The following is a 16,505-nucleotide window of genomic DNA, read 5'->3' as shown; positions in this document are numbered from 1 at the left end:
ATTTAGTATGAAGAGATAATGTGACTGCTATAAATCATGTTTAGGTATGGGGACTGATGATGACATCAGGGACGTACCGAGAAGGGGAGATTATCTGTTTCTTCGTTTCTTCTCATGAAACCATTTGATGATATTTTAACCAGGAGATCCCAGAGACTGAAATTTATAGGCGGAAAAGATGATTTCATTGTTGGGATAAGCTTGAAGAAAGCTTGAGAAGCAAGTTTCCTAATCCTATTGAGTTTGTGATTATCTAAAGGATTAGGAAATATTCTAAATAATATATACCTAATGAGTTTAGGAGTTTTAGTTTAATATATAAGGAGATGCAAGGATGTTGCATAACTTAAGAGTTTATGAGTTTGAGAGCTTGAGGTTTTGAGATAGTTTCCTCAAGAGATTAATAAGAAGAGTTCTTATTTGAGAGTTCAAACAATCTTATATTCGAGACTTGATTTCTAGATTTGGTATCAGAGCAAAAAAGAGATCATGAGTGAAATCGTACCAGCGATTGGTAAGATAAAGGAAGGCGGTGGTTCTTCTTCTATTAAGTGCCCGATGCTTACCTCAACTAATTATACAGTATGGGCTATGAGGATGAAGATTACCCTGCGAGTACACAAAGCCTGGGAGGCAATAGAGATCGAAACAGCAAGTGTCGATAAAAACGACCTAGCTTTAGCTTTGTTGTTCCATTCAATACCCGAATCGCTAATTCTCCAAGTAGGGGAGCTTGAAAAAGCTAAACAAGTATGGGATGCCATCAAAGCAAGATATGTTGGAGCTGAGCGAGTAAGAGAAGCGAGATTACAGACGTTAATGAATGAATTCGACAGATTAAAGATGAAGGAAACCGAGAGCATTGATGACTTCGGGGGAAAATTATCAGAACTTGCATCTAAATCGTCTGCCCTAGGAGTTATTATTGAAGAGACAAAACTTGTTAAGAAGTTTCTCTCAAGTTTACCCCGAAAGAAATACATAATATAGTTGCTTCGCTTGAGCAAGTCTTAGATCTAAATACAGTCAACTTTGAAGACATTATTGGTCGTCTAAAAGCATACGAGGAGAGGATCTTTGATGATGAAGATGGTGACGATGATCAAACGAAGTTGATGTATGCGACTAACGACGGGCAAAATAGTCAGGTCAATCGCTCGTCGCAGGATCAATCGAACCGTGGTCCGCAAGAAAGCAACTACTATGGTGATTCTTTTCGAGGACGAGGCAGAGGTGGACGTTCTTTCTACAGAGGACGAGGACGTGGACGGTACAATGGAGGAAGAGGATACAATGGAGGAGGATATAACGGAGGAAGGGGCTACACTGAACGAGACGCGTCTAAAATAACATGTTTCAGGTGTGATAAGATCGGTCACTTTGTAGCCCAATGTCCAGATCTCCTTCTCAAGCTGCAGGAAGCGCAAGAAACCGACAACATTGACACACACGAGGCCGACGAGCTGATGATGCATGAGGTAGTGTTTTTGAATGAGAAGAACGTTATACCCGAAAAATATGAAGAAAAGTCTGAAAACATATGGTATCTGGATAATGGGGCAAGCAATCACATGACTGGAGATCGAAGATACTTATCATATGTTGATAATACTATTACCGGCAAGGTAAGGTTTAGGGATGACTCGAGAATATATATTAAAGGCAAGGGAACAATATCATTTACGGATATGAATGGAGAAGAAAGAAAGATGATAGACGTTTACTTTATTCCAGAATTGAAGAGTAATATCATAAGCTTGGGTCAAGCTACAGAAGCTGGTTGTGATATAAGACTAAAAGGAGAAGAGCTAACAATGCATGATCATCATGGGAAGTTACTTGTGAAAGCAAAACGATCATCAAACAGATTATATAAGGTTCACATGGGAATAAGGAGTAATGCACGCCTGAACCTATCATCAACAACTGAATCAAAACGTTGGCATGCACGGTTAGGACACATAAATTTTGAGTCTCTGAAAGGAATGATACAGAAGAAGCTCGTACTTGGCATCCCAAGTATAAACATTGAGAAGGAGGTATGTGGATCGTGTTTACTTGGAAAGCAAGCAAGACATTTGTTCCCTAAGTCTACTACTTACCGAGCAAGCGACATACTGGAATTGCTTCACGGAGACTTGTGCGGACCCATAACACCGAGAACACCCAATGAAAATAGGTACATCTTTGTAGTCATTGATGACAATACCAGATACATGTGGACTATGCTCTTAAAGACAAAGGATGAAGCGTTCATAAGGTTTCAGAAGTTCAAAGCGGTAGTAGAAAGAGAGACGGGAAAGAAGATAGGAACTTTCAGAACAGACCGAGGAGGAGAGTTCGTGTCCAAAGATTTCAATTCTTTCTGCGAAAGCTATGGCATCAAGAGGCATCTAACAGCCTCATACACACCGCAACAGAACGGGGTTGTGGAGCGGAGAAACAGAACGATGATGGAGATGGCAAGAAGTATTCTAAAACACATGCACATGCCAAACTATCTTTGGGGCGAAGCCATAAGACACTCAACATATCTTCTTAACCGAGTTGCTACAAGAGCATTGAATGAAAAGACACCATATGAAGGACTACGGGGTAAGAAACAAAGTATTGAACACTTAAGAGTGTTCGGATGCATAGCCTATGCAAAAGTCGACGCAAAACTCCTAAAGAAACTGGATGATCGAGCACGTATGCTTGTAAACCTAGGGACGGAGCCAGGATCTAAAGCATACAGATTGCTTGACCCACAAACCCGAAAGATAGTAGTCAGCAGAGATGTCATCTTTGATGAGACCATAGGTTGGAATTGGAGTATAGATGACACGGAAGATCAAAACACCAACAGCTTTGAAGTGATACTTGGAGAGTATGGGAATCATGGGATCGATGATCATCTTAAAGATGATATACTACGACTGAAACAAGACATCAATGAAGTAACCATCGCACAACCATTCATGGATACTGATCATGATGATCAAGAAGAGGTGATAGAAGAAGAAATGCAGATACTGAGAAGGTCAGAGAGACAACATACGAGACCAAAATACCTTGATGATTATGTACTGCTTGTGGAAGAGCTCGGAGAAGAGGTACTTATGTTTCTTAACAATGAGCCACGCAATTTTGGTGAGGCCAAGGACTCAAAAGAATGGAGACGAGCGTGTGAAGAAGAGATAAGCTCCATTGACAAGAATAAAACGTGGGTTTTGGTGGATTTACCATTCGGAGCAAAGGCAATTGGTCTAAAGTGGGTTTTCAAAATCAAAAGAAACTCAGACGGAAGCATTAACAAGTACAAATCAAGGCTGGTAGCTAAGGGATATGTGCAACGACATGGAATTGATTTTGACGAAGTATTTGCCCCAGTAGCACGTCTTAAGACAATAAGACTACTCGTGAATCTAGAAGCAGCAAACGGATGGGAGGTTCATCACCTGGACGTCAAAACAGCATTCTTGCACAGAGAATTGAAGGAAACCGTTTACGTTACGCAACCTGAAGGATATGAGAAACAAGGAGAAGAAGGAAAGGTGTATAAACTCAACAAAGCATTATATGGTTTGAGACAAGCACCACGGGCTTGGAACAATAAACTGAATCAGATTTTATGCGAGCTAAAGTTCAAAAAGTGTTCTAAGGAACCCTCGGTCTATCATAAGACAGTAAACGGTGAGATACTAGTTGTCGCAGTCTATGTTGATGACTTATTCGTGACCGGCACAAAGACTGAAATCATTAGAGAATTCAAAGAAAACATGGCTACAAAATTCGACATGAGCGATCTTGGTAAACTCACCTATTACCTTGGTATAGAAGTCTGTCAGCATGAGAAAGGAATCACTTTGGTACAAAGAAGTTATGCGTCTAAAATACTAGAGGAAGATGGAATGGAGAAGTGTAATCCCGTCTGTACACCAATGGAACAAGGATTGAAGCTGTCTAAGGCAGAGCACGAAAAAGAAACCGATCCAACGAGATTCAGAAAGAACATAGGGTGCTTACGTTACCTCCTCCATACCCGACCAGATCTATCTTACAGTGTAGGAGTTCTGTCACGCTATATGCAAAGCCCAAGAGAATCCCATGGAGCTGCGATGAAACAGGTCTTGAGATATCTGCGAGGAAGCCTCTCATACGGTTTAACTTTCGAGCGTTCAACATCAAGAGTGCCAAGGCTTATAGGGTATAGCGACAACAGCTATGTATCTGATCCAGATGATGGGAGAAGCACGACAGGTCACATTTTCTACTTAGGAGACAGTCCGATCACGTGGAGCTCACAGAAACAAGACACGGTTGCATTGTCGTCCTGCGAGGCTGAGTTCATGGCAGGAACAGAGGCTGCAAGACAAGCTATTTGGTTGCAAGATTTACTATGTGAGATCACGGGCCAATCAAGTGAAAGAGTGATCATTCGGATTGATAACCAATCTGCAATAGCATTGACACGAAACCCGGTCTTTCATGGAAGGAGTAAGCATATACATAAGAGATACCATTTTATAAGAGAGTGTGTTGAGAATGGTCAAGTAGGAGTAGAGTATGTAGCTGGAGAGAAGCAAAAGGCCGATATACTAACCAAGGCATTAGGAAGAATCAAATTCAAGGAGATGAGAGAGTTTATTGGGATGAAGGATCTGGAGAATGAGAGCTTCAAGCTTAAGCGGAAGAATGTTGGGATAAACTTGAAGAAAGCTTGAGAAGCAAGTTTCCTAATCCTATTGAATTTGTGATTATCTAAAGGATTAGGAAATATTCTAAATAATATATACCTAATGAGTTTAGGAGTTTTAGTTTAATATATAAGGAGATGCAAGGATGTTGCATAACTTAAGAGTTTATGAGTTTGAGAGCTTGAGGTTTTGAGATAGTTTCCTCAATAGATTAATAAGAAGAGTTCTTATTTGAGAGTTCAAACAATCTTATATTCGAGACTTGATTTCTAGATTCATGTACAAGAAATTACCGACAAACATAATCAATTTAACTTTCAGACAAATTAGCGAGAAAAGTTCTAGCGAGAGAATTCCAATGACTCTCCCTCCACTGTTTCGAGGCCTTATCAAGAATAAATCCATCCTCGGAAAATTAATTGTACCGAGAAACTACCAAGAAAACTATCGAGAATCTTTCGACAAATCATGTTTGTCAGAAGACAGATCCGGTTTGTCAGAAGAAAAATTATTCCCAACATTATACAGACAAGATACTCCGAGAAAACACTGAGAAAAATGAATCACCGGAAAGTTCCAAGAATATTCTGAAAGTCTTCGCAATCCCGTCACAGCCTTTCTGATGAAATAAGTCATTGCTATTTGTAGTCGGAGCTGAGGATGTTTTCTTGTAGTGTGTGAACCAAGATCACAAATTTGAATTTATATATACCAGAGAAAGTGTACAGAAGTCCCTTTTTCAAATAAACCCCTCCCTCGTACAATAACAACCTTATTGCCTTCAAATTCTGTGAAATCGACTTTGGCACCTCCGTATTGTGACCAGTCCTGTGAACCATTTTGTAGGTCAGGGTTCATGATGATCTTTCCATTATAGTGTGGCTTAGAGGGTTCCCTATACACTCCACCGGGACATGATGGTGATCAAAGTGAGTATGGTGTTGATGTGATGGTTCCACTTACCAACTGGGAAGTTGTCTGTTGAAAAGACAGAAATAATTTGATCTCCAATACATATAATATAGAAGTACACATCATTTTTAATTTGATAATTTTTTAAAATAAAAGAAACCACCATTTTTTAACAACTATTTTATTTATGTAAAGTGTAACATTACAAAGTAAATAAAAAAGATGCAACCAACCGCAAATTTAAAATGAAGAAAATACAATACAACATATAAAATAAAATTTGAAGAAGTATTCTTCAGAACCATCTTCTTCGAATAGAATTTTTGATACGATTATTTTCAGCAATCATACAATCAATAAATTCCAAACTTTCCTTTGAGTCTTCTTTTGTTGTATAACATTGGTCAAACTCCATTTAGATCTATAGATATCCATCAATTAAGAATCCAATATATTGATTCTCTCGGAAGAAATCAAGATTGGACCTGCCAATTTTCAACAATTCTAAAAACATCATCGTACAACAACAAAAATTTTCCTCCAATCTTGGTTATTGAAACCTCTATCCATGGTGGTTTTCATGGCGATTGTATCCACAGTAAAGCCAATAAAATAAGTTCTTTACTACTTAAATCTGGATGCAACGGAAACATGATGATTTTCTTACCATCGATCATGGCCACATATTCCAAGTCGGAGATAACAACGAATTGGGAGATGTATTGGTTAGCACCCAATACGTCGTAAATAATTCTGCAACTTTTCGCTGTTATAGAAAAGAGAAAAACACAAAAGAAAAAGTTTCGAAATAGAAACCCAAGATGCCATTACGAAACCAAACTCATGAAATCAACACTCTCGGATGTGAATTGAAAGAAAATAGCGCTTGAGACAATCGCCCAATTGCCTCTCTCCATGGTTTTAAGACACCACACACTAGTAAAATACATCGCTACTGCCACGAACATGCCACACGATTTTCGTGGCAAAAACGTAAGAGCTACGATATAGTTACGATATGCTACGAAAAAGAAAACATAGCACTTTTCTTGCAAAACGTAGCAAAGCTTGCTACGAAATTGCTATGAATATATTCGTGGCAATGTTCTCCTACGTTTTGCTACGTCTTCAACGTGGGTATCGCTATATATTAATATTTTATCTTAGTCGGCCAGAAAAAATCAAAAAAATAAGCTTGCCACGAACAGATTCGTAGCAAGCCGTGGCTAGCCCACCGAAAAAAAATCCCATCAATCCAATCCTGCACTTAAGGCAGTGATAAATAAATACAAAAAACTAAACCACGAAAATGTTTCGTGGTAAATTTCGTGACTAGCTTTCTCAGTGCAATCACATCTGTCTGGTTGTGTGCAGAAAAGATTCTAATATTTGCCACGAAACTAATCGTAGCAAAACCGTAGCAATTTTAGTGGCAATTCGTAGCAAAAGTTGTAGCAAATATCGTGGCAAATCATGGTAAAAACGTGGCAAGGTCTTTTCTATATAAGCAAGCAAACCCACGAGAGTTCTATCACATTGCAAACCATAACAACAATCGTGAAATCAAACCATTTTTCCCTTGTGTTAAAAAAAAACCATTTTCCCAAAAGAAAAAAAAATAGAGAGAAATTTCAATGTCTTATTATTTTCAAAATCGAGAGTGGATGGATCGACACATTGATCCAGTTGATAATAATGTTTCGAGAGAATTTAGCGAAGGTGTTGAAGTTTTTATCGCATTTGCCTCGAGTCTAAATTCTTTCATGGAGCGAAAAACCATGCTATGTCCTTGTGTAAGTTGTGGAAACCGAAAGCAACATGATGTAAGAACCGTATCCCGCCATCTTTACCGAGTCGGCTTCAAAAGTAATTATTATGTATGGTCAAGCCATGGAGAAACGTACTATGACGCTGGAGAATCATCGACGGGAGGTCAATTTATAGGAGATGAAGCAAGATATGTAGGCGGCCCATATGAAGAGAACATTCCTGGAGGAGACTTTGGGTCAACTGAAATACCGGAGAATTTGATGGAGGAACCCAACGAAGAGCAATATGAAGAAGGAGTGTTTGAAGCTTTTGAAGCCGCTAATCAACCACTATATGATGGATGTGTTGAAGGTATTTCTCAACTATACTTGGCATCTCGTTTAATGAAAGTAAAAACTGATCATAATTTGGCGGAGTCATGTATGGATGAGTTATCACAAACTTTTAGAGATGTTTTGCCACAACCAAATATAGCTCCTGAGTCATATTATGAGATGAAGAAGCTGACGAAGTGGCTTGGCCTCCCTGTCATGAAGATCGATATTTGTGAAGATAATTGCATGTTATTTTGGAAAGAAGATCGCGAGTTGATGGCGTGTCGGTTTTGTGGAAAAGATAGATATCACCAGAAGAACCATGGAAAAGGGAAAATGCGTCCAAAACAGAGAATGTTCTATTTGCCTATTACGGAGAGGTTGAAGCGTCTTTACCAACAAGAGGCTACTGCATCACAAATGCGATGGCACGCAGAACATGAGTCGTCAGAAGGAGAAATGCACCACCCTTCTGATGCAGCAGCGTGGAAGCATTTTAACAAGGTATATCCTGATTTCGCTGCGGAAAGTCGAAATGTTTATCTAGGATTAGCAACAGATGGATTTAATCCAGTGGGTATGAGCGGTGAATCCCACTCGGTCTGGCCCGTCATCGTAACCCCGTATAACCTACCTCCTGGTATGTGTATGAAAAGAGAATATTTCTTTTTATCAGTACTAGTTCCTGGGCCAAGGGATCCAAAGAAGAACATTGATATCTATCTGCAGCCGTTAATTGAAGAACTAAAAAGTTTGTGGAGCGATGGAGTCGAAGCCTATGATGTCTCGAAGAAGCAAAATTTTACGATGCGAGCCGCACTAATGTGGACAATTAATGACTTTCCCGCTTACGGCATGATGTCCGGATGGATGACTCATGGCCGTTTAGCTTGTCCATATTGTCTTGATGATACAAAGTCTTTTTGGTTGCAACATGGAAGGAAGCATAGCTGGTTTGACTGCCATAGAATGTTCTTGCCTAGGGAGCATCCTTACAGAAGAAATGTCCAAGCTTTTCGAAAGGGGCAGACGGTAACTGATGATCCTCCACCATGGTTGACGGGAGAAGAAATTCTTCGTGAAAGAATCAACAACATCGAAGGACTGAAGGAAACGGTCGATTGTGGAGGAAATGGACACGAGAAACCTGCAAGCACTATAAACGGCTACGGCAAAGACCACAATTGGGTGAAGAAAAGTATCTTTTGGGAGTTGCCATATTGGAAAAACCTGCTTCTTTGCCACAACCTGGACTTCATGCACGTTGAGAAAAATTTCTTCGATAATCTTATCAACACGGTGCTTAATGTTCCCGGGAAGACAAAAGATAATGCAAAGTCGAGGATGGATCTACCTGATTTATGCAGACGGTCTGAGTTACATATGAAGGATGATGGAACGATGTCAGTCCCGATATTCCGGTTGTCGAAGGAGGATAAAAAAGAATTTCTGCGATGGTTGAAAAATGATATAAAATTTCCAGATGGATACGCTTCAAAGTTTAGTAGGTGTATAGACGAGACGAATAGCAAGATTTCAGGTCTGAAAAGTCATGATTGTCACGTCATTATGCAGCGACTTCTCCCATTCGCGTTTAAGGAATTACTTCCCAAAAGTGTTCACATTGCCATTTCAGGTACATAATCTTAATAATTAGTTTGATATGTGTTATGATTGACTAACTCCTATTATTTTTTTGTAGAGATAGCACTCTTCTTTCGTGATATATCTGCGAAGATACTTAAGCACGAAGATGTTGCCATTTTGAAAGAAAACATTGCGGTGAAGCTTTGCAATTTGGAGAAGATTTTTCCACCTTCGTTCTTCGATGTTATGGAACATCTGACCGTACATTTAGCAGAAGAAGCTGCTTTAGGTGGTCCAGTGCAATATAGATGGATGTATCCTTTTGAGCGATACATGTACCATCTGAAAAGAAAGTTAAAAATAAGGCACACATTGGAGGTTCCATCGTTGCACAATATGTGAATGAGGAAATATCTACCGCGTCTGCTAACTACTTTGGTAATCCACAAGTGGTACCTGAGGTTCCACTTCCCGGAGAAGTTCGGTTTACATATCAATATCCAGATGTGCCTAACTTGTTATATCACGAAGGTCGGGTTAGTGGAAAATCTGAAGAGAAATGGCTAACCGATGATGACTACACCGTCCTCCAGACTTTTCTGATGCTCAATTGTGATACATTCGAACCCTACGAAAGGTACTTTGATTTTTTTTTCTTGGTTATTGTTTTAGGATATCTGAAGTTATAAATTCTTAAAAAAATTCACAGGATGTTCGAGGAGTTTGTGATGGAGAGAAACCCGTATATGTCTGGTAATGACCTACAAATACTGAAAGACCAACAATTTGCCGAATGGGTGAAAAACTATGTGAGTTTCCGAGATTATTTGATTTATAATTTGAATGAAACTTATCAATTATAGATATAAATTAAATTAACAGGTTGTGCAAGCGAGTAACACATATGAGTTTCCGATGTGGATGTTGGATTTTGTACAAGGTCCGCAACGTAAGTATAAATCTTGGCCGATTTACCATTCACGTGGCTACTGCTTCCACACACATAGCCATGGACAAGATAAGAAAACCCAACATTACGGTGTCCAAGTTCGTGGAACCACAGATACTGACTATTACGGTTTGATCGAGGAGATAATGATGGTTGAGTATTTTGGTTCTGTTGGACTGAAGGCCATGGTTTTTAAATGTAAGTGGTTTGATACAACTGAAGGTCGGGGAATTCGAAAACATAATTCAGGAATCGTTGATGTGTCTCCGCGCTGGCAGTATGAGAAATATGATCCATTTATCTTATCTGGTAATTGTGATCAAGTTTGTTTTATTCCTTATCCGCGGGTACGACACACATCAGCCAACGATTGGTGGGCATGTACAAAAGTTATGCCTAGAGGGGTTCGAGAAACGTCTGAGGATGCTCTTGTTGCGTTACAAGATGATACACACAACCAAGTTGTTGCACGGAGCGTGATGGTGCGCATTGAGACGTATGTTGTCGAAGATGATTCAGATTATGAATCCACGCCAATTGTTCCTGCTAATGACGAATACGTTTCAGAAGATGAATTAGACGAGGCTTGTACTGATTCGGATTCTGAATCTGATTCAAGTTCTTAGTAAGTTTGTTGTTTATGAAGTTTTTAAAAATTGTAATATAAATAAGTAATCACTTGGTAATTTGTAGTTTATGAAGTTTAAAATTTTTGTAATATAAATAAGTAATTTATGAAGTTTTAAAATTTATGAAGTTTTAAATTTATGAAGTTTTTAAATTTGTAATATATAATAAATTTTTAATTTATCAAGTTTAAAATTTGGAAATATGAAATAACTAGATTTCTTAGTTTTAAAATGTTAATATATTCTTAATTTCTAATTAATAGGTTTGAGATTTCATAAAAAAAAATTCTAAAACCTTACTAAACCCTAAACCCTATCTATACCCTAAATCTATTTCCCACCACATAATAAACCCAAAAATTTTCCCTCCTAAACCCAAAACACATTTCCCTCCTAAACCCAAAACCCAAAACCCATTTCCCTCTAAACAAAAGCCTAATTTCTATACTTAAGGAATTTTTTCCCCTCCACAATTTTATCACGTGTCTCTCTCTCTCACGGAGTCTCTCCTTCTGAAACTCTCTCAAACCCTTCGCCGCCTCTCTCATTCTCTCTCGACCCTCTCTCACAGATTCCTCTCCCTCTCTCTCTCTCACGGAGTGTCTCTCCTTCTGAAACGCTCTCAAACCCTTCGCCGCCTCTCTCATTCTCTCTCGACCCTCTCTCACAGATTCCTCTCCCTCTCTCTCAACGATGGCTCCTTCGACCGGAATCCCAAACGAATCCCGTCGTTGCCCGTGCTCTACCGGATTACAGCTCCCAGGTTAGTGAGCCCCTCATCTCTGTCTCGATTCCTCTTGGTTCATTCGGTTCATTGGGTTTCGATTAGACTTCCTAGGGTTTCGATCTAGTTTTTTTTTTGAGTTTCGATTTACATATTTAGTTAGGATTTACATCTAAAAGTGTGTTTTTTTTTCAGTTTCGATTTACATGTTTATTTAGGGTTTACATCTAAAACTGTGGGTTTTGATTTCATGTTTCGATTTTTGTTTTCGGTTTTGTCTCCATTTGAAGTTTTGATTTCAAGTTTCGATTTTTTCCAGTTTCGATTTACATGTTTTTTCTTCTGTCTACAGATATGCGGCAAGGGAGACCTCAGTTGACCTTATCGGAGCCTTCTGCCATGGCCCCATATTTTTCTCCTCCCATGTCTGTACCTCCTGGAGCTGTTCCTCACGCATCTGCTGGCTCTTCAAGTGCAGCGCCTGCGGCTCCTGCCCCTTATGTCAGGAGAAGAGAAGATGCTCTGCTACGTGCGCCATCTAGACGTAACCAGCCACACCTCCATCCTGACAAGATCAATGGAGCATTGTGGTAAGACTATCTTGCATTTAGATTTTAATATTTAAACTATTGTGTTTGCCATTTAACAATGAAACACATACATTATTGTTCTTTTTCAATCATCCTGATTTAGATTTAGAGCATTGTGGTAAGACTTAGACTTAGTAAGACTTAGACTTAGTAAAGATTTAGATTTTATTATACATTACAGGTAGCAAACTACTACTGATAGATTGTAGGTATTTGTAAAAGCATTAGACCAGGTTAAAAAAAATGGTATGATGAACCGTGTATAAGTAGATTAAGTGTAGAGTTTAATATATGATTTTTCTTTGATGTTTGCCATTGTCTTGTCTCAGGTTTGGTATTGATCCTGAAGTCCATGCTTTTATCCGAGCAACATGGCAGGGAAACTATTGGGGGTCGTGGGCAAGCTGGAACTTCGTTCCACCTGAGAAGAAGGATCAGTGGTGGCATGCGTTCATTGTAAGTGCTTCTTTCCCTCTCTTTTTCCCTTTCTCAGCTATAAGTAACAATCAGTGTTTAACTCTAATGACTTATATTATGTTCTTTTGCAGCAACACTACTACTGGGAGGACCAATTCCATGATGAAATCTACTTGAAATGGAAGAAACAAACTCAGGTTACCGTCTGTGGCCGCATCAGCCAGAAAAGGAGAGATAACCGGCAACCTTCCTACATGCCAGACGCTCACTGGGCAACAATGGTTGAGAAGTACAGCACTGAGCAAGCGAAAAAGAAGAGTGCAAAAGCTGCAAAATCTCGTAAGTCTGCTCCAGTTGGGAAGAAGATGCACAAGCACGGTGCAGGCCCACGCTGTTTCCTTAACATTCAGTATAATATGGTAAGTTTTGCCTTGAGTTTATTTTCTTAATTTTTTTTTGCCTTAAGTGTTGTCTAACTTCCATCTGTTTCCTTTCTTATAGATGGTTGATGAAGGTTTGGATGAACCACCTTCATACACAGCCCTTGCGAGGAAGACTCACACGGGTAAAGACGGCTCCTTCTTAGACGAACGTACAGAGGAACTGGTGCTGGAGGTTGAGGAAGCCGTTGAAGAGATGTTACAAGATGGATCTCCACATGGCGACAGTCAAACCGACTCCACTGCTGCTTCAAATGCAAAGCGCTACCTTCTCAACCAAGAATACATCAAGGTCATCTCTTCTCTCATCCTCATTTTATTTATTTCAGCTTACTGGAAATGCTTGTGTTGTTTAATTTAATTATTGGAAATGCTTGTGACTGTCTTGCTTAGTTATTGGAAATGCTTGTGACTGTCCTAGTTAGTTATGTTGCTTGTGATTGGAAATGCTTGATTATGATTATTTTTCCTTTCCTTTTGCAGAGAGGAAAGACAAAGAAGGGCACAATCTACGGCCTTGGCAGTGCTCAGTACAAGAACAGCAGTCCTTCTGTGCCAAAAGCGCAACCTTGACGTGGATATGCGCATGTCTGGCTTCAAGACCACCATTTCTGAAGTCAAGGAAGACATTGCTGGAGTCAAGGAAGATTTCACTGCTTTGAAGACAGAGATCAATGCTTTCAAGACTGAAGTCACAGGGGGGATGTCTGCAAGCCAAGCAACTCTCAACATTATTATGCAAACTCTCCAATCTCAAGCTTCCACTTCTGCCTCAACTGCATAACCATTTCAGCCTCAAGCTCAGCCACAACATCAAGGTCAGCCCCAAGCTCCAGTTCAATCTCATCATCAGCCACAACCTCAAGCTCAGTCTACGGCTCCACCACAACATCTCTCGACCAATACCCATTCTGATTTAGATAGGTGGTGCCAAGAACTTGATATGTAAGGTTTGATCAGTTCATGTATTAAGCTACAATATTTTGTGTACTTTGGTTCAAATTCATGGATCTTTTGAATGTTTGACTTCAACTCTTATGTAATATATTTCGGTTTCAATGATATTATGACTTTCTATTCGCATATAGCATTTTATATAAATTTTAAATTTGTTTTTTATAATTGATTTTAATTTTTTTTTATAATTGGTTAAACTAGCCACGAAATGTTTCGTCAGTAAAACGTAGCATATGTTACGAAAGAAACCGTGGCAAAACCGTGCCTGTTGCTACATTATATTTCGTATCAAATCGTAGCAAGTTACTGAAATCGTGGCAAGCGTTGCCACGAAAACTTTCGTAACAAAACGTGGCACTTTGCTACGATTTTTGATACGCGCTCTTTTTGCTACGCTCGTATACGTACGTTTTACGTTTCATAGCATTTCGTGGTTTCTGCTCCGTATAGCCACGAAATCTTGGTCATAGCCACGAAAATTAACGTGGCTGTAGCGATGTTTTTTACTAGTGACAGTTTATAAAGAAAAAAAAACACGGAAGTGAAAACACACACAAAAGTATAGATAAACAAAGACATAACTTTTAACATTAATTAGGATTCCTTCTATTATAGATACAAGAGACGGCTATAAAATCTAAGATAAATCATATAGATACAAGGATTCCTTATCCAACATATCATATTATCTCTCTTGGATTAAATCGCCTACATCAAAAGAGCTGTCAATTCTCAGGAAAGTAGGCTGCTCAAGCCACTGTTTTTCATGTTTGGAAGCAGAGAAATAACCATGTTCACAATGCTATCTCTTCCTCCTTCTTCAGTCTTCCAGGGCATCGATAGAGAAATCCGAAATGCACTTACGGCCAGAAGACACAGGAAACACTTCCACAATCTATTGTCTATGTGATAGTGAATGTATAATCTGTTACCCTTTTTCATGCTCTGCCTTATTTTTATCTTTTTTTGCTGGGTAAGTTTAGCAAAGAAAAAAAACATATATCCAAACATAACAAAAATCTAAATCACATATAATCCAAACTGAATCTAATTAGCATTAAATATTTTTGTAGCCATGAGTTTTTAGGTAAAATATATTAAACTATCACTGAATTAAAACATATCATTTAGTCGGTTTTAGTCATGTAAACAGGCCAAGCCAAAACGATTAAACTTAAGCTCCATTAAATCATATATGATATATTGTTAGCCTTAGAGCATGATTATTAGAGGGTTCTTAAGGTGAGAATATAAGAACCTGACTCTTAACTTTTAACTAAAAAAGCTAAGAACCGGCTCTTAAATAAGAGTTTTAAGAGACGGTTCTTAGCTTTTTTAGTTAAAAGTTAAGAGAGACGGATTCTTATATTCCGCTAAGAACTCCACCCTAAGAACATCCCAATAATCATGTTTTAATATCAAAAGGTATGTAATCAAACTACATAAATATAATACAAATTAAAATAATTACTTTATATACAAAATAAGTTTTTTTTGTCTAAAACAAAGATAAAGTAAACTAAAAGCGAATCCGTTTAAGGCGATCAACAAAACCTTCTTTCTGTCAGTTTACCCGGCCGACGCCGGCTCCCGCGTCGGTTCGTACTCTTTCTTTTGTTGTTTTTCAATTATGTGTGTTAGTTTCTTGTGTCAATAAGTATGGTTTCATCGAAATCATCATAATCGACTTGTTATCTAATCAAGCAACATGTATTTTCGTCACGCTGTCTCTCCTGTTCCGGCTACCAGTCTGTGATAAATTCGTCATGGATAAACGAATTTTCGTTTGCTTACGGTTTCACTGTAAGGATATGGGGTTGGGGTCAAACCTTTGACGAATTCAATTTCTCCCTTACCGGTGAGTGCATTATCTCCTTAATTGTTGAGTATCATCTTCAAACAAACAGAATTCTGGGATTCTGCGTTGTTGGCGTATTTCCGTGGCTGGTTTGGCACGATGGTTTGTCACTTTCTGCAATTTTTTCAAAAGGATTGCTAGTTCTTTGGAACAAAAAAATGAATCCTAAACCACCATGGCCGTGGAGACGATTAGGGATGGTATATACAATTAATAGTTGGATGTGGACGATTGCAAGTTCACTATTCCAGAGAGTTGGTTTTCATTTTCATTGGATAAGAGGAGAAAAAGGGAAGCGTGTATGTGAAGACATGAAGTGGAAAAAGATGGAGTCAGATGATTATCAAAGTCAATACGAGGGGTGTCTCAGGTTTTGGATAGAGATTACAACAAAGCATGTTATCTCCTGCAGAGGGAGTGTATGGAATAGGCAACGATGTAACAGATGGATCGTGCCTCCTGATCTATTAAGTGATAAAAGGCATTGGATCACAATGGATAATAGCCGAACACAATATCATATAAGACCGAGAACAACGATAGAACAAGTTAGCGAATCAGTCTATCCTGCAAATGAGTTAGGAAGCATCGTGTTATTACTTATCTATTATCATGTTCAGCTTAAAAATGTATTGGTTGTATGTTTCGATTCTGATACTTTGTTAAACCTTGTTTGATA

The 16,505-nt window shown here is 38.8% G+C and overlaps 2 protein-coding genes across 2 annotated transcripts; both read left to right on the top strand.

Annotated features, from left to right (window-relative positions):
* Positions 1 to 7,255: 7,255 nt before the first annotated feature.
* Positions 7,256 to 10,837, top strand: LOC125588430. The gene is made up of 5 exons (XM_048759769.1): positions 7,256 to 9,311; positions 9,378 to 9,523; positions 9,613 to 9,899; positions 9,972 to 10,071; positions 10,145 to 10,837. The coding sequence occupies exons 1-5, from the start codon at positions 7,256 to 7,258 to the stop codon at positions 10,835 to 10,837; spliced, it is 3,282 nt and encodes a 1,093-aa protein (XP_048615726.1).
* LOC125588879 lies at positions 10,148 to 14,538 on the top strand. Its single transcript, XM_048760810.1, has 6 exons — positions 10,148 to 11,603; positions 11,917 to 12,154; positions 12,484 to 12,610; positions 12,703 to 12,990; positions 13,073 to 13,303; positions 13,495 to 14,538. The coding sequence occupies exons 1-6, from the start codon at positions 11,534 to 11,536 to the stop codon at positions 13,582 to 13,584; spliced, it is 1,044 nt and encodes a 347-aa protein (XP_048616767.1). The 5' UTR covers positions 10,148 to 11,533; the 3' UTR covers positions 13,585 to 14,538.
* The last annotated feature ends 1,967 nt before the right edge of the window (positions 14,539 to 16,505 follow it).

This window comes from Brassica napus, chromosome C6, assembly GCF_020379485.1.
Source record: "Brassica napus cultivar Da-Ae chromosome C6, Da-Ae, whole genome shotgun sequence".
Classification (NCBI taxonomy): Eukaryota; Viridiplantae; Streptophyta; class Magnoliopsida; order Brassicales; family Brassicaceae; genus Brassica; species Brassica napus.
The sequence above is the reverse complement of the archived record's forward strand: the minus strand, read 5'-3'. Positions and strand labels throughout refer to the sequence as shown.